The 18,920-nt window shown below is 41.1% G+C and overlaps 1 protein-coding gene across 7 annotated transcripts in view; it reads left to right on the forward strand.

Annotated features, from left to right (window-relative positions):
• The first annotated feature begins 579 nt into the window (after nucleotides 1–579).
• Nucleotides 580–18,920, forward strand: part of SSBP2 (single stranded DNA binding protein 2) — a 122,386-nt gene continuing 104,045 nt past the window's right edge. For 2 of the 7 annotated variants that reach the window (XM_081213455.1, XM_081213457.1), the window contains exon 1: nucleotides 612–763. In XM_081213455.1, the coding sequence (XP_081069581.1) occupies nucleotides 705–763 (59 nt within the window). In that variant the 5' untranslated portion in view covers nucleotides 612–704. Of the gene's footprint in view, nucleotides 764–1,227; nucleotides 1,313–18,920 lie in introns of those variants that run through there. The other 5 variants (XM_081213452.1, XM_081213456.1, XM_081213453.1 and 2 more) reach the window with 5 other exon arrangements.

The raw sequence follows: 18,920 nt of genomic DNA on the forward strand, positions 1-18,920 counted from the left end.
CGGGCGGGGACCCGAGGGGGCCCTGCGTGCCTCTGGCTCTGGGTGAGGAAGTGGTGGTGGCGGCGGCGGGTCCTCTTCTTTGCCACACGTGGGCTGTTGACATGCAGAGAGGTTGAGACTAGTGGAGCAGCTGCGAGAGGCGGGTAACGTTTCTGCTCTGAGCAAAACGGCGAGGGGGTGCGAGGGGGAAGGGGGTGCGATGCCGTCGAAGCGCATATCCCGCCAGTTCAGCGGGTTTCAGGACGGACGGCGAAGGGGGCAAAGCCGCCCGCGCGGCGTGGGCTGAAGAAAGCCTGAGCCTCCCTCCTCTGCATTGTGCCGGCTGCTGAGTCCAGTCCGCAGTTTCCGTCTCTCCTCAGCAGTCTCCGTCTCTGGCAGCGGCGGAGGGCGGCGAGGCAAGCGCACGGAACAGCCAGTTGTTTAAAATCCTTCTAGAACCGTTTCTAATTCCCCCTTGCGCCGGGGAAGGGAGAGCGGGAGGGGGAGGAGGAGCCGGAGGCTGGTGGGGGGAGGGAGCCAGCGGAGAGGGAGGAGAGAGCAGCCTGTCCTGGTCTCCGCCTGTCAATCACGGCGCGGGAGGTGTGTCCGAGCTCGCGGCGGGCCAATGGCGTGTGTGTGTGGCGGCGTCTCCATGGTGACTGGGCTGTTCCTGGGGAGGCTGTGATGGGTTGACAGGTGCGTGACAGTCGGAGCTCTCTGCAGGCATGTACGGCAAAGGCAAGAGCAACAGCAGCGTCCCGTCCGACAGCCAGGCCAGGGAGAAGTGAGTACAGCCCGCCGGACCGCACAGCCCGACGGGGCGGGGGAGGTGGGCGCGCGGACGCCCCGCGCAAAGTAACTTTCCCGCTTGTGGCAGAGGGGGGGGGCCTCGCAGGAGCTCGCGGGGGAGCACAACCCCGGCGCGGGGGGAAAAAACCAGGAGGGCGGGGGGGGGTGATGCCACAAGTAGGGGTGTAGGCAGGAGGGTGAGTGTGCGTTTGTGTGTGTGTGTGCGCGGCGGCTGCGCGCGCGCGCGGCCGCGTGTGTGGTAAAAAAGTGAAGTGCGCGAGACCCTCCCGGTTCAGGCAGCGGCAGGGGGTAGCGGAGCCTCTTGCGAGGGGGGTGGGGCCGGGGCGCGGGGCGCTTCCCCTCAGCTCGGGCCGCCGGGGAGCGGGCAGGACAAGGCGAGGCGGGACGTGCCCGAGCCCCTCACCCGCCCCGGACGCGGGAGGACTGGCGGGCGGGCGGCGGAAGGTTGTAGCTCTCGGGCTGTGCGAGGGGAGAAAGTGGTTGAAGTCGGCGGTGTAGTGCCTCAAGCCTCGGGAGGCTTAGGGTAGGGATTAGTATTTAGGCTGGGGAGCGTTTCCCCGTGTTTGTGTTTTCCTTTCCCCTCGCTCTGCCCGGGTCGGGCTGTGGGGGGGGGGGAGGATGGGGACGAAGATGGTGTTGGAGTAACTTTGGTAACAAAAGAGTCTGGGGTTGTGTGCTGGTGTAAAGCTTCCGCTGGGGAGGCAGAAAAAGAAGCCTCGTTACGTTGCCTGCTAACTCCACAACACTCAACGCTCTCCCCTCTCTTTATTATTATTATTATTATTATTTAAATCGAGACCTAGTATCTTTCTTCCCCCCTCATTATTTCATACAGCCAGGAACTGTTTCAGCTGGTGCATTCTGGCCTAGGTTTGGCGGTAAAAGGGTACTATATGCTTTTAAATGAGAAAACGACTGCAATAGTTTGCAGGGTTTTTGTTTTCTAAAAAAGAAAAATGTGTGTAGAAAGGGCTGGGGTAGGAAGTGTTCTGAGGCTGAAAGGTGAATTCGGGTTGTTTGTCAGTAAAACTGAACATTTTGTAATGAGGAGAGGAAAAACTTGGACCTGGTTTTCCAGAAGAATTGGGACGTAGCCCTTGTTGGGGAGTGGTGCTGAGGGCAAAAGTAAATGGGTGTTGCTGTGTTTTAAGTCTGTTACAGTGTTAATGAAGGAAAGACACCCCCCACCCCACCCCACCCCCTTACAGGAGAGTTATTACTTCCATTGCAGTACCTTGAGTCACCTGTTATGAAGACACCAAAACTTAAAAAAGTACACAAAGTCTTGTTGTAAACAGTGTTCACCTGATCTGCAAAATTGTAAACAATGCTACACACATTTTTGTGTTCTCTTGTAGTAAGACATCTCATTCTCTTCATCTTGTTGTGTGATTATTTTTTATTGGTCAAAGAGAGTACATTGAAAAGTAGTCTTAACAAATTCAAAGTAAACCATAATTTATAGGGGTTTTTATGTGAGTTTGCTTGTGATTTAAAGTTTTCATTTTGCTCATTGGAAGTTAGTTATAATTACAGTTTTCATTTTCCTCATTGGAAGTAGTAGAACACAGAGGGGAGCTGGTCATGAAGCTCGGTCCTGTTGCAGATAGGAAAATACAGTACCTAATACGGCAAATAGTATCATTCTCAGGAGTACTCCTCCTGTACAGAGGCTTGGTCATTGCACTCGTCACCTTCACAGGCTTAGGGTGAGGTTTCTGAGATCAGGGACCCCCAGCCAGAAAAGGTTTTGGTATACATTGTCTTTAAAAAATGTCGTGGTACATAACTTTGAAGCTTCACTCAGAATGAGAATGTGCTAAACATGACTGGGAAGTTTCCCTCAAGGCAGTTTGTGCTGAACCTTCACCTAGGTTTTCCTTGCTGCAACCTTTTGAAGAAGAGAGTTACTTCCTGATTCCAGAGACAAAGAAGCAGGCCACAGAGACTTAAATCATTTGTCAGATATTTGATTTTGGCATGTCTAAGTCTGTGTGGAGAAAGGGACACAAAAACTAATAGTGTGACTAAAATGTTAAACAAATGGATGAGTTACATAAACTTAAACCAGAGAACCAGTTAAAACAAAGCATTTAGAAACTCTCTCACCCGTTTATGTACATAATACAACAATACATTTCTTGGCCAAAGTTACGTACAGTAGCTGGATTTTTTAGTTGTGATTATTGTATTTCTTCAAGTTTGTAAACTACCGTATTTTTCGCTCTATAACACGCACCCGACCATAACACGCACATAGTTTTTAGAGGAGGAAAATCCGTAGGCATGCCACCCGTAGGCATTTCCTCCATAACACGCACATACATTTCCCATTACTTTCTAGGAGGAAAAAAGCGAGTGTTATGGTGCAAAAAATACGGTATATTGCCGAGTAGGTTGTGTGGGAACAAATGTAAAAGAGGGCCCTGGTGTAGACCTCAGCTGTGTTGATGGTTCTTGGAAAGTTTGTATGCATCTGAGATGCTGTAATGTTTGATACTTTTTTCTACTCTTAACAAAGGCATGCTCTAAGATAGGACACTATGTGAATAACTGTTTAGTTATAGAAGACAAACTAGCTACACTCAACTGTCACCAAGTAATAAGTACCCTTTGAAGTGAAGTTTAGGGAACTGCTAGATGGTGCTATTTGATCTAAATACATTTGTCGCTCCATTCATTACAGCTTGCAGCAAAGGATCTGTATTCCTCTTGTACAGTATGCCTGGTCCTATGCAATATTTTAAACTAATAAATCTGAAAATACTTGAGTGTTATGTCCTCTTGGTTGGGTAAGGATCGTAGTCTAGAATTTGGCAGGGGGGATCGTTAGATGCTTGATTCTTTTGGATATTGCTGTATATGCAATTATATGTACTGTTTTTTCTTTGATAAATCTATAAAGCAATGTTGCTTTTTATTATAGAATTTTTCCACCACTGTACAATTTTAACCCTAGGGATATGGTTCTATTGAGAGCAGTGATATCAAAATAGAGGTGGGAGGGAAGAGAGAAACATCTTTCTGAGCTTTTTATACACTAATGATGTTCTGAACCACAAGCATGATTGGAGGTTAAAAAATTGACCTGAAACATTTAGTTTAGAAACAATTTCTTTTAAATAGTTACTGTATATGTTTTGCTGGAAGAGTATGATGTGGCTATATACTTTGAATGCATTTATCTTTCTGTATGAGTATTTGTAGGCTGTATGTAAACATTACACATGGCTTCAATCCAGGTTCCAATTTTGCATTCTTAATGTCAGTTGACCTAAATGGAATATATATGCTTAAATGGATCCAGGATTACAGAAGGTGAAAGTCAAATTCTATTCATGTTGACTCTGAAATTTTGTTTAATGGGGCTTACGCCCAAGAAGCTGTGTTTAGGTTTGTATGAAGATTTGGGTGCTGGGAATCATGTTTCAAGATACTTGTAAACTGCAATTTATTTACTTCATCAGTTCAGGAAGAAAATTGATCGAAAACCTCTCTTAAATAGTATTCAGAGCATTTATATTACAGTGCTGTTAATATACAATGTAAATACACAAGCGAAGTTCTACAGCAGGAGTGGGCAGTCTGTGATCTTTCAGATGTTGCTGGACTACAGTTGCTGTCATCCCTCAGTTTCTGGGAGTTGGAGACCAATAATGTCTAGAGGGCCACACACAGGTTTCCCATGCCTGTTGTACAGTGTGAGCCTGTGGCACTATAAACCTGATGAAAGTGAAGGTTTATATGTCGGTCAACAAGACTGCGTATGTTTTGGTAGTCCTTAGATTGGAAACAATGGATTTGGCTTTCTGTCCAGTAATTCATTTTGGGAAATATTTGTTTTTCCTATGCTGACTTTGTTTCAGGAAGTAAGTGTATTGAAGACATCAGATGGTGAATTTCTATGTTGGAAAATACTATTTTTCAGCTTTTACAAGTTTTTCTTGTGGTAGATAACTTTTTATTCTTTCTGGCTCTAGATTGCAAGGGTGCCATATGAATGTTTTGATTTGTTTTAAAGAGTCACTTATGCATATAATTTCATATCCTGTATGTAGTTCTACTATGACTATATAAGGAACATTCATTTTGTGAAAAAGAAAATATATAGCTATGTTGAAGGAGAAAAGGTTCACTTTGATGACTAAAGCTACTATTGTAATAATGGCTGTGGACATTTTTCTAAATTTAGTATTTCTCTTTCAACTTCTTTGATAGTAATTTTTAACGGGTGTGTCCCAAAAGATGGGTTAATTTTAATGAGGTGGTAGACTCGACAAGACATTGCTGAAATAAAATAAAATAAAATAAAATCTTCCATTTCTTCTAAAGTAATTTCAGAGGAGTGTGTCAGCAATTGCAAGCTGCCAAATTTGGTCCAATGTAAGAGGCCTTTGGAATAGGTTATATGACTGCTAGTCAAATGAATACTAGTCTTGTCAAGAAGAACACAAAGGCCAGCTTTGTATGTACATATATATCTCGTCTTAATAATCTAAGATATGGGCAAGCCTTGTGCCTGCTGTCCCTTTTCTCCTTCCTTCTTGGTGTGCTGTGATTAGCCCAGGAAGTCTTAGTTAGCTATCATTTCCCATATGGATTCAATTGGGAATTATGGTTGCTAGGATTTGAATAAACCAGGATCATAAACTGTGGTTTGAATTTGATTTAAGATCTTGTCTTTTTTTTGATCCTGGTAAATATAGTTTACATAGATGCTGTAGGAAACTATAGTTAATCAAAGATACTTGAGTCAATGGCAGCATGCTCAAGAAGAGAAGGGGTCGTGTGAGGATGGGATGGTCAGAAGGCTCATGCATATCAAGACTTAATTAGCTGAAATATGTGTGTTTGAACCAGGTTTAATCCTCTGAAAACTGAATTATCTAAAACTGTGATGTGCTGGCTTTGTTGTAATTTTGGTTTTAATGACATTTTTATTAATGTTTTTATGTAAACCATATTGAGCTTTGACAATGGCACTATAAAGCTGAAATAAAGAATAAATGGAGAGTCCGGCAACTTCTTCCCCCTGAACATCTATGTGACTTTGTCTTGTTTTGTGACAAAATGAAGTTGGATCATATAATGAGAGACCCAGTACTTGTTTTGATAAGAGGCCATCCTGGCATGCAAGTATGATGTCTGGAATTTGACCTGTTTTGGAGATGCCTGTTCTTCTGCTGTCTTGAAAGAAAATGCTTTTCTACTTCTTAAAATATAGCTTCTAGAAAAGGGTTGTCAGGAAAATGGGGGGGAGGGGGAATGACTTGAATATATTTCCTGCTTCTGTTGCTAAACAGTTAGAGGTATTTAGCTAGGGCACAGTACAGAACACATGATGTGGTCCCTGCCCAGAGAACTTAGAATTTGCACCGTTGCTGTGAGTTAGGGCTTATTATTTGCACATAGTTTTGAGTTCCTGCTTCTTCTTTTAGAATGATTGTGGATTTAAAAAGATTGTGTGTAGTTTGGCTCTGAATGTTTTCCTCAGAGAATACAGTGAAGCTTAAAGTTTATGTGTGAGAGAATACCAGCAGCTAGTGGTTTCAGAACTCGTGTCATACAGTCTGTTTCTAGTTAGCAGCCTAAGAGGCTCTCTTCTGAATTGACTTAAGTTTTGGGAACTCATATACTGTATGTGTATAACATGGGTTGACTTCTATACCATCCATATGTGCTAGGTTCTAGTATATAGGTGTACTAGCTCTGACTATATTGTAGCAGACAGTTTCTCTTAGCCTTCTTATAGGTAAAGGTAAAGGGACCCCTGACCGTTAGGTCCAGTCGTGGACGACTCTGGGGTTGCGGTCCTCATCTCACTCTCTAGGTCGAGGGAGCCGGCGTTTGTCCGCAGACAGCTTCTGGGTCATGTGGCCAGCATGACTAAGCTGCTTCTGGCGAACCAGAGCAGTGCATGGAAACACTGTTCACCTTCCCGCCGGAGCGGTACCTATTTATCTACTTGCACTTTGACGTGCTTTCGAACTGCTAGGTGGGCAGGAGCTGGGAGCGAGCAACAGGAGCTCACCCCATTGCAGGGATTCGAACCGCTGAGCTTCCAATCGGCAAGCCCTAGGCTCTGTGGTTTAGACCACAGCGCCACCCACGTCTTATAGCCTTCTTATAGCCTTCTTGTAGCCACTTGTAAATAGTGTTCAAAGTATTAAAGATGCCTCTGAGCAGCCTTACAACATAGCTAGCAGAATGTGGAGTGTATTGCATTGGTTAGTTCATAGAGCACAACCCAAAGATGGAGGGCTTTTCTTGATTTCAGAAGCCAGACTACGGAGGTGTTTATATCTATGACCAGCACAACAGATGCCTTTTCAGTGTAGTTCAATTGCTGCTGTTTAATCATAAATAGTTACTACTCTTGTTATAACAATAGTACTGGCTACTTGAGGGTTTACATGACCAAACACTGGGGACAATCTGCTTCACTGTTGTTGATTTTTTTAATGACTGCAAGCCCTTTAACTTGTTATTAGCCTTCTTTGTAATCAAACCTATATTTTAGTGTATGGAGTCCGAAAGTGTCTTACAAAGCCAAAATTAAAGAAATTTAAAATATGCAATATGCTATAACACTTTTGCCTATCTTCGCTTGATACTAGCCATGTAAGATAATAAAACAGTAGGTTAGAGCATTATTTATGAACATGAAAAAGTTGCCAAATTACCTACACAGCCCTCTGTGTGCAGGCTCTTTTGAGTTGGTAAATGTTCTGATACAGAATCAATGACTCGTTAACAAGGCAACTTCATAAGCAGGGCTCTGTATATGGGGGACTCAATGGTGTGCACCAGGACTGCTGGCTTATAACTTTTAAACTATTTTTTGCCACTATACCTGAAGCTGGAAACTAAAAGCATGGTTTTGAATTGGAATATACTCAGTCAAGGTAGCCAAGATGAGGGATACCTTTCTTTGGAAATGACTGTGATGCTAATAAGGAAACCGTTTGCATAAATTTGATAATCTGTGCACAAGTTCCTGGAAATAATACGGCTGAAATCCTAAGTATGCATACTTCAAGGTAAGCCTTGTTGCAATACAAGTAAACAAGATTAGATTTTTGTTGTAAAAGTGCAGATAGAATGTATCGTATTCATGGTCATGTACCTCCATTGGGTCAGTGCATCAGGGACCGTTGAGAGCAGGATTCCTGCATTGCTGGGGATTGGACTAGATGACCCTCGGAGTCCCCTCCAACTCTACAATTCTATGATTCTATGATTAAATAATAGAGATCAGTGAATGAAGAATGGAAGCAGCAAAGTACAGTGGTACTTCGGGTTACAGACGCTTCAGGTTACAGACGCTTCAGGTTACAGACTCCGCTAACCCAGAAATATTACCTTAGGTTAAGAACTTTGCTTCAGGATGAGAACAGAAATTGTGCAGCGGTGGCACCTAAAGTGGTGCTTCAGGTTAAGAACAGTTTCAGGTTAAGAATGGACCTCCAGAACAAATTAAGTTCTTAACCCGAGATACCACTGTACTGGAAAAGTAAGCTTATGTAAAATTAAAAAGTACTTCAAAACAAGTAATGACATTAAAGTAACTTATATGACATGTTGTGAGTCTGTTTACAGTACTAAGGTTAATATGTCAAGCTTACCGTTTTCTATCTGCTAAAGTTCTAGGGAAGATTTTAAGTGTATCTGCAACTCATGTTTAAATATGTGTTTCCATTTCCTATGTTGGTATTTCACCTGTAAAGCAGTGTTAGAAATTAGCCAGGCACCAGGCGTGTTTTGCAACTGGTGCAGGTCCAATGCGACCACGTGGAGAGCTCTGGATGCCAGGTTGGCAACTGGGGAAAGCAAAATGTCACATAGAGAAAGATCTGAAATATTTTCACTGAAGCCTGGATTTGTTTTATTCTGACTGTTTTATCTGATGTTTTAATGTGTTGTATACTGCTTTGAGATTAGTTGTTTGAAATATAAAGCGGTATTGAAATAAATAAGAGCAGCAGCAGCGACACCATTGCAAAAAAAGTGGCACCTAGACATTCCATTGTGGTATCTGTAACCTAGGTTTAAGGTGCTATTTGGTGATTAAATTATATATCTGAGTTTCTAATACTGTTGTAAAGTCTACACTGGCTGGAATGTACATTCAATTTAAATTTTGCTGTACCCAAAGTCTCACATTTACAATGTGGGCATGAGCAGCTCGATGCTACTCTTCAGTATTGTGTGCAAATATTGTCTTGCTGACTGCACAAAGAAGCAGTTCTCCTATACTGTGATAACAGAATGAAAAGTTGAAATTTAAAATTACTTGTCTAAATTCCTCTGCTGCAAAAGATTCTGGTAACACACAGAAATTCCCGATTCTACTCTGTAAAAAAGCTAGAAATTTTACTAGCTGTTCCTGGGGTAGTTGATGGGAAAAATATGGAAGTATTTTTGTTCTAAAATATCTCTTACTAGTCATGTCTTAATGCAAGCAGGTTTATTTGCTTAAAATGGCAACAATACCTCTCTTCTATGTAACTGTGAAAGAAAAACATTCTCCCCTATTTTGCAACGGCCCTTAGAAGCACCCCTCCCCATTTTCACAGCTGCTTTACCCATAAAACCAACTCTGCATAAAAAAACCCTTAAATGGTGAATTGGCTCACTATAATAAAATGAGCGTGTCTTGCAGCATGAACCACAGGTTGTAGATTTGTCCCTGCTAGCATGCTTGTTCCTCAGATTTGAGCTGTGATCCATGAGTCAAACCAGTTTATGTGCAAACGCCTTAAGTTGTTTGCTTTTTTGTCTCCATTCTTCCCTTCATAACGTTTCTATTTTCCATGCCAGTGGGAAAGAGCACCCTTATGCTATTCAAACCTCACTACTTCAACATTGTTTCTTTCTGTATGTGCATATTTTATTATGACAACAGGGAGCAAACTGTTGGTGTTTTTGATTCTTTTCCAGTTTTGTTCTTACTGAAGTTGTTCCAGTTTTGGTTCAGGCCAATACAGTTTAGTTACAAGTTTGCTATATTTCAACCAGCTCAGTTTTTAGTTTCCATTGGGAAATGTGGACATTATTGACACTACACTTGATTAAGGTCAGTTGATGTCATCATGTATAATGTTATTTAGTCTTGATACTCAGGGTTAAACATATTATACAGAGAAGCCTCAGTCAAGACAGAAAAAAATCCATTCTTACAGGATTTTGGAACTGGGGAAATGGAAATAGGAAAGGAACAATTCGAGATGATGGGAGAGTTGTTCCCCAGTTAAACTTCCATTATCATGCACCTACCCACCCACATGTTGTTACCCCTCCCCCTCTTTTTCTATTCCTTATAGCTACCTGTCTCAGAGCATGAACAGAGCGATGCTGTCTGGGTTGTGTGAGACCCTCCAGGCTTAAAGAAGCAGCTTCTAAGGGATTTTGCTTCTTAATAAGCTTCTGTGTATAGTGATCCTTGGTTCAAAGGTTAGAAGGGAAGGCTTTAAGCAACCATCTGCAGAGACTGACCAAGTAGTGCCCCATGGGGAAAAAGCTCAGCGTTGTGACAAATGCGGGACACGTTCTCTTCTAGCCTGTTGAATTGACCTTCAATTTATTACAGTGGATTCATACTTAAAGCAGCATGCTGCTGTCCTGCATGCTGTTTCCCGAACATAAAGATCATCCCTGTTGTATCAGTCTAAAGCTCTGCCTAGTCTACCCCCTTTCTTCACTCACATGCCAACCAGAAGCTCAGGTGTGGAACATGAAAGCAGTAATCATCTGCTCTTCCCCCCAATGACTGGTATTCAGTGGCAAACTCCCTCTGAACCTGCAGAGTCCATATAGTCATAATTAGTAACTCTTGATAGACCTATACTACCTGAATTTATCCATCTTTTTAAAGCCATCTAAGCCAGTGTCAATCCACACAATATGTGGCACTGGTTTCTTTAAATCACATGCTGTGTGAGGAAGTACTTCTGAATCTGCTGTCCATCTATCATTGGGCAGCCCTGAGTTCCAGTAGAATTACACCACACAACATTTTATAAATCTCTATCATTTTATAAACCTCTATCATACTCCATCCCTTATTTTTTTATATTATTCATACAACATATGATTTTGGCATCAGAGTGCTAGATAGGGGACGGAGGTGTGAGACTTTAAGACCAAAGAGGAGAAGATTGTAGTAGTATAGCTGAGTGGCAGCCAAGACATAAACCAGATATTTTGCTGAAGGGAGAGAGCAAGGGCTGTATTTTTGCAGTGCTGCAAATTCCAGACTGAATTTGGGGAAACACAGGTGAGAGAGCAGTCAAAGAACTACAAGCCTGTTCAAATGGACAGGCAGCAACATTGCTGGTGTACAGAAGAGATGGGGAACCTGTGGCCCTCCAGATGTTATTCAACTCCAGCTGCCATAAATGATTGATCATTGACCATGCTGTCTGGGGCTTGTGGGATTCAAAGGACTAGAGGGCCACAGGTTCCCCTGCCCTGATGTTCAGTAAACGGAGAGTGTTTTTCCTTAATAAAAAGCCTTTTTAAAAAAGCTTTGCTTCACAGGTAAGGTGCTCCATTCCCCTTTATACATCCTTTTTTGTTGAGCTCTGCAATATGTGTCTTGAAAGTAATTGACAAGAACTGTACACAGGGTCCCAAACATGCCCAAAGCATCGGTTAATTCTTGAAAATAACAGCATGGAATTCTGGACAAACTTAACTGTATAAAAATCTTCCCATAGATTCGTCATCTTTTTATAGTTTTGTGTGCCAGTGAGAGTGCCTCTATACCATTTTTAAATGCAGAAACTTAATTGTAAATAAGTTTACTTGAATGTATTTTTTTATTTTTTTTGGTAAGCTCAGGTTTAGGACAACTGGATAGATTTGTAATTCTGTGTGTTGGCTCTGTCCATGTTCCTCTTTGTGATTTTTTTATATGGAGAATTTATGTAATTTGATTTAGGAAACAGTGCATGCATCATTTGCTGTTGCTGCAGCATTCTTTTAGTTCACCATGAATTGTTTTTCCATTTAGATTGGACATGCTCATGAATGGTTCTGCATGTTAACACAGTGGGAAATTTGTACACACCACTTCATTCTGGGAAAAGTAATGCTAGTGTCCCTATTATTAAATGGGAATGTTATTGCTTGTTGTTGTGCATGCTGTGTAGATCCAAATGGTCATTGTAAGGATGGAGACCCTCACATTAGGAATGCAGCATGCTGGGAGGAGAGACTTATCCTTTCTCTCGCCAGCCAAGTTCCTGAAGAAAATTTCCCCCTGAGCTCCACAATTTGGAATAGGAAAAAGCTCCCTTTGGTGCTAATGGGAGCTTTGTTCCTATCCTTAATTCCAGTGTATGAGAGTTGCAAGGGTATTTATTGGGATCATGGCTGGGGAGAAAAAGGTTATACCTGTCCTCCCTATATGCCTCCTCAGAGCGTCTCACTCTTGCTCTTAAAACAAAGCTGATGTGATTGCCAATGATGCATTTAGCATCATGTGTAGTTGGCCCTCATTTCCACATTGAAACAACAACGACAAAAAGAATTTGGGAAACATTTGTAATAAATTGGATATCCATTTTATAATTGTGTTAGCTTTTCCCCTCTTCTATCATTTCCTATATTTGTCTAATGCAAATATAGTAGTAATTCCTATGGTTAGTTTCCCAAAAACTGCTTCAGAATCTTTAAAAAGAAACAGAATAATGGGATTATATTGCAATCATCTTGGAAGCAGTTCCCTTGGATTTCATATAATGGTCAGTGTGTAGGGAATCCCAAATTCACTCTTGAGGTTTATTGGCAGAATTAAAAAGGGATGGATGTTTGTAGCACCTCTTTGTTGGTTAGTCCCTGTTTGAATCTGCTATCTCACACAGTTAACTCTTGCCAAAGACTTGCTTTGGGAATTAGGAATGTATTCACTTCGCCACAGGCAACAGTAGAGTGCTGTCCAATCTAATGGATTGAAGCAAGTGTGATCAGAATTGGGTTTTTTGGAGAACAGACAGTTTGAATTGTAATGTTAAGTGCACATCAAAGGAAAAACATGACTTTAGAGCACCTGTGGTGTGTTTTAATGGCAGGTGGAAGGGACAGGAGGACAATAAAAAATTCTTGTGGGAAACAGCATTGTATTGGTTTGCATGTAGATTGTGGGGAGCACATAGTCCTCTTGTATTACACTAATTGGAGGAGCTACAATGGTATTTTGACCCAGTTAAGATGCAAGGAGGTAAGGGTCAAGAATGAACTTGTCTCCCCTTGCTAATTGTGTCTCAGTAGGGGATTTTGTCTCATGGTTGAGAACCGTTGCTCTTGATATATCTAGTTTAAAGTGTATATTATACTAACTAGGTTTTCAGTGGCTTCAGAGTATTAAATATAAATGCACCTAATATGGAAGACTCAGAAGTCATGTCTTCAGTCACTTATCCAGGCAGAATGTGTTCAGAAACATTAGTTTAGGCCTTCTGATGGGATGTGCACTCTGTTAGGCACCCCCAGAGGATTGTGTGTTGAAGCTTGAGCTTCCAGTAAATGCTCCCCCTTGCCACTCTGACCCTGGCTCTTCCACAAAGCTTTCCCCCCATTTCCCAACCCTGAAGAACTGATTTAAATGAGGAATTAATTTCAGTGAAGTAGAATAAATTAATTGGAATAGGAAAAGAGTTCTGACTATATAATACTCTAGGGTTTATATTCACTTTTAATGTGTTCACTATCCCTGTCCCTTTGGAGGAGAATCACTGCCGCTTACTAAAGTCCCCATTAATTTTCTAGCAAGGAGTCAATGTTTTAAACCACAGTGTCTACCATATTACCAGGAACTTATATATAAATCCTGTGTTTGACCTTCTGAATTCCCATTTTTCATGTTGATAGCCGCAAGTATTTAAAAGTGGATGAAGAAGTTAAAAAGTGTAACATAGTTTTGGTAGAATAATGACCGAATAACAATTTGCACATACAGTTAACATGGCATCCTTAGTTTGGTGGAAGCTTTCCACCAAAAGCTTGTATCCTATTTCCACAAGTACCCAACCATTCTAATACAAACAGAGCCATTACTGTGCATGGCATCTCACAGAGCACAAGAGGACAGGTCCCTGCCCAGAGAGGTTAGAATCAGTGGGGAGACAGTCGAGGCTGGGAAGTAGAAGCAGGGTCAAAAGGGAAAGAATGGGTTTATTCAGCTGTACTTATTTAGTCTTAGTTACAGTAGATAATAGACTCTACTGTAATTTTAAATTCTGGTATATATGGAGTGATAAGAATACCATAACCCTGCAGGATCAGTTCAAACAAAGGCCTATATGGTCCAGCATCCTGTTCTCAGGGTGGCCAAGCAGATGCCTTTGGGAAGCCCAGAAGCAGGACATGGGCAGAATTGCACTCTTCCCACATGTGATTCCCAGCAACTAGTATTCAGAGGAATATTGCCTCCAACATTGAGGTAGCATTTGGCTAACATGACTCGCGACTGCTAGGTTTGCTGTATTTAAAAAAGTAAAAACCAGGACACATCTTTAAGACACCCCAAAATTGTGATTTTTGGATTGACTTGCCTAAGATCCAGGACAAAGCACTGCCTTTCAGAAATTCCCCATGGAGGTCAATTCCACCTTTGAAACCTTGTTAATGTCTGGAAAAATCCAGACATATGACATCCCTACTGTTGACAGCGTAATCATCCAGGATAGTATTTGCATAATATTTACAGTACATTTGATGCTTTTTTAATTTAAAGTTTGTGTCTGATGTTATTTCTCTGTATCAGAAACAAACAAGATCCTAACCCAACCACTTACGTTGCTTTAAAATTACCCATCCCACACCCTCAACAAATAATCCTGCCTGTTTATCATTAATGGTGTCTGCGACATAGCATTCGGTCACATATTACAGACTCCCCACCTCCCACCCCAAAAGGTGAACAAATACATGAGAGACAAAATACATGGGGGAAAATTGCATAGGCCCAATTAAAACATTTCATTGAGATTGCCCTGGATTAATTTTATGTAGCCATGCAAGTCTTTGCCATATTGAAGTTCAGTTCTGTATAATATAGGTAGAAGAAATAAAAACTTTGTATTACGTGATATTACAAGCGCAGTCTAAATACTATCTAGGTAAGCCCTCCATTTTTCTGTTACTAGTTCTGTTTCCTCTGGTAACCATTCATGCATTTAAAAGGCCATAGATTGTTTAACGGCTGAAGGCCCTGTTCTTTTGTGTTCAGACTGACAGGGGGGGGGGAATGGTGGTGTTCCATAGATAACCACAATAAGTATGGAAGGATATGGGAATCTGCCTTTCAGAAGTGCACACTACTTAAGTATTTGGACAAAATTAACAATGCACTACTCTCAAACTGCTCATCATGGACAGGATACAAAGAACTGTGACAATAAACCGAATGAACCCAAGGATGATATCTGAGTGGGGTCTCCCTAAATACCCCCCTCACATTTCACATGTTAAACTGCTTTTGGAACTGAAGGAAGAGTCCAAAGTGATGTGTAATAGAATAGTGGGGAAAGGCCTGTGAGCTTCGGGGGCACTTTGGATGCTGGTGAGCCTAAACAGCTCCTTGGATCCTGGCCACTCTTTCCTTTCCAAGTCTACAAGGGGGAATAACAGTGAGCTAAGGGGTAACTACTTCTGCTCAAGTGTGAAATGTACAGCTGGAAGAATGCATTCGGCAGTGAACCAGGGGTAAATTGCCTGTGCAAATGCACCTTACCTAGGTATGAGAGACTCTGAATTTAATTATAGATATCCAGAAGAACCTAGTTTCAATTGTCTGCTTTTGTCATTGCTTATTTAAACAAACTGACATCTTGCATATTGTATATGCTTTGAAACAAAAAAAGTGTGAAATAAGGATTTTTTGAGTGTCTTAACTTTCCTGTATCTTCTATGAGTGCTCCAGATTTGCTGAATTGCTGCTCAGTGACATGTATTGATTTGATTCTCCAGTGACTTCCACCAGAAATAGCAGTGGCACGTTAGAAGAATTCTCATGCCTAAATATTGCTTCTCTTAATAATGATATTAATAAAACTATTAAGCAATATAAATGTGGCCATTTGTAAACCGAATCTTAGATATTCTGTCTGGATTTTTAAAATAATCCAGTGGGATATGAAAAGAAACAAAGGATGGAACTTTCTACACAATTGATCTGTCTTCTCAAATGACATTTCAGAGTTTCAGTGATAATCCTGCAAGTTACTGGTCAGTGTATTCCTGTTTGGGGTAGGTCTCCAAACAATAAAAAGAAACAGAGGAAAAAGCTACTACGAGATGTAAAATTGCTGCTGGGGGGTTAGTCCTACTGCTGGTTGAATTTATGCAAACAGTCCTTAACCTAATTTACAGTTCTGTGGACAAACTGAAAGATAAACTCAACAAAATACCGAGATTTGGCAGTCACAACTAGGAAAAGTATTGCCTTTTTTATTCAGCATGAGATACAAAGGGGCCCTCATGTATACATGAGGTGGCTTCCACTCATTTGTTTGACCGTGTGCTATAGTATAGAAAACAATGAAACTAATCAAAAGATGTTTTCCTACCTGTGTGGAAACAGGGATAGAATCTGTATATTAAAAGGTGAAAGCTCTATATCATCTGAAGGGAAACCATAGTATCTATATTTTGTGGCAATGAAGAAGCCCATCTGCTAGCACTCACATAAGCATTTGCGGAACAATGCTAGTGGCTATAATTCTCTGGCTCCAACCCATTGTGCTTTCTTATGCTGTCCCTGCAACAGAAATGCAAGCTTGAGGGGAAGATACATGCACACTGCACAAATGAAAAACAAATGCATTATACAGACATGCCATAGAAGTAACTTTAAAGAGCTAGAGTGCAATATCTGGAAGAGATGAAGTAACAGTAACAGCATAACAGAGATTAGAGAAGTAGGACAGTAGAAGGAGAATTGTGCTAGGAATGCAAAAGTGTTCCCAAAGTAATGTTACTTTTAAATTTGAAATAAAGTATGAAATACTTTCAGCATCACTCATAACCTTAAATGCATTTGTTAAGATTGTGTTTTTTAAAGGATGTTTTGATTTCAGTTTGAGTTCAGTTTTAATTTTATACAGTTTTTGAAAGAAAGTGACAACACAGTAAAAATTGTAAGAGGCATGCAATTTTAGTAAGTTGGAAAATAATTGGGAAGTGACATCTTAAAATGTGTTACTTAATTGATTAAAAGACAGAATAAAAGTCAGTGTGTATCTCCAGTCAGTTGTATTGGTTGTAATAGTATATTTTTCAAGCCTTGCAAAATATCCCCCCCTAAGAGGCTCATAATCTGCAACTGCTTGATTTAGTTGCAGAGATGTAAAGGTTCAGGGGAGGGAGTTTTTAAAAATTTGCTAAACTAGTTTTCTTTCCTGTTGATATCCCCCTTATTTTTTTCAGTGGATAGATTGGAAAGCTTCAAGGAAATCTCAGTGTCCCAATTTTTTAGAGAGACTCTGGGAATTATGAAAGCCATTCTGGCTTTTGGTTTGATCCTGAAATGTCCCTATCCTCCCCCCCCGCTGCCAGCACTGCCACCAAGCTTGGGGAGAAGAATGAGCTGGTGCTTGTCCCAAGCAATGACTATGGCAGCAGCTGTGGCTGCAAAGGAGAATCCCTGTTGCCTCTGCTGCCTCCTCCCTTGGGTAGCTTGTAGCAGCTTCCAAAGAGCGGAAGAGGAGAGGCTGTCGCTGCGAAGGCCCAGCCTCACGTGATGCGCTGGCTCCAAGGGGCAGGAAGAAAGCGGGAGCAGAGTGCGAGTCTTATTTTTTTATATTTTTAATGCTTTGTGTATCTGCTTCTAATTTTGCCCCTTTTAAAAATTTGTTTATTGGTGTGTGTTTTTCTTTTTGTAAATCTACCAAAGAATAAAATAAAATAAAATGGGATTAAGGGGTTTTCTCAGGATGGTGGAGAGTGTGTGTGCCCCATTGGTGTAGTGGTGGCGGCACTCGCCCTTCTGATAGGAAATGACCTGGGGGAGGTGCCAAAAATGGGAGGTCGAGGAGGGTCCGTTGGAGAGTGAGAAATCATCTGAGGAATATTGGAGAGTATGCGGATGTGTTTTCTCAGTTAACTTGTTTCTGATGCAACATGGTCAAATAATATTATTGCACAGCTAATTTGTGCTGCTGCAAATAACTTGTATCCAATATATTAAATATTAAATCCATTGTTAGCCATACTCAAAGTATACTCATTGAAATCAGTAATACGCACAGGTCTTTTGCCTGCGCACTCCGCATGATTGCCATGAACTATGATTAAACCTAGAAGTCTCTAATTAACCATAGGTTGCCATTTCATCCAAATTGGTTAACTATGGTTACTAATTTTAGAACAAAACAAGATATTAAATTATAATTTGAAGTTGGTTTAACTTCCTTGTTTGCTCCAAAGCTGGTAAGCATGGTTTCCTAGTTCAGATGGAATGGGAAACTTGTTAGTGACATATTGCTCTAAATCACAGCTTGTTTGAATGGGCTGAGTAAGCAGAGATGATAGTCTTTACTGGTCCATGGATGGAAACTATGTTCAAATGTTACAGAAGATATTCAGGCATTTGGTGCAGGAGTTGAATCATGGAAAATAATCTGATGAATGGTTGGAAGTGCATATACAAAATCTTAAATTTTGTACATGTTGGTAGTAAGCAACTGAACAGAATATTCCACTGTATGGAAACCTTCAATTTAATGAAGTCCACAAAGCTCAAATGAATGAGCATCAGGCATTCTGAATCTTTCAGACACTGATAAAGAGAAATCTGAGTTATGCTAGTATTTTTGAAAAAGTGTATACGGAGAAGGAGTATGATATAAATACAGTAAATATGGTTTTAGGATAACCAATTTTCACTACAGTTACTGTGGATACTGGTTACTAAAAAGGTGCACAGGGCAGGCTTCAACTCCCATGGAGTTCTTATGGAGCTTCCTTCCAAGTATACGTGCACAAAATTGTGCTGGTGATAGGTTGTTAAGAAGTTCAATGCTATGTTCATAAAGTGTAGCCTAATAAGCAAATTGATTCCAAATTGCTTGCAGCACCAGATAAAAACTTACTTGTTCACCTGGTATTTGGAAGTATCTTTTTGTTCA

The sequence above is a fragment of the Podarcis bocagei genome, assembly GCF_964188305.1.
Source record: "Podarcis bocagei genome assembly, chromosome: 11".
In the NCBI taxonomy this organism is placed as follows: domain Eukaryota; kingdom Metazoa; phylum Chordata; class Lepidosauria; order Squamata; family Lacertidae; genus Podarcis; species Podarcis bocagei.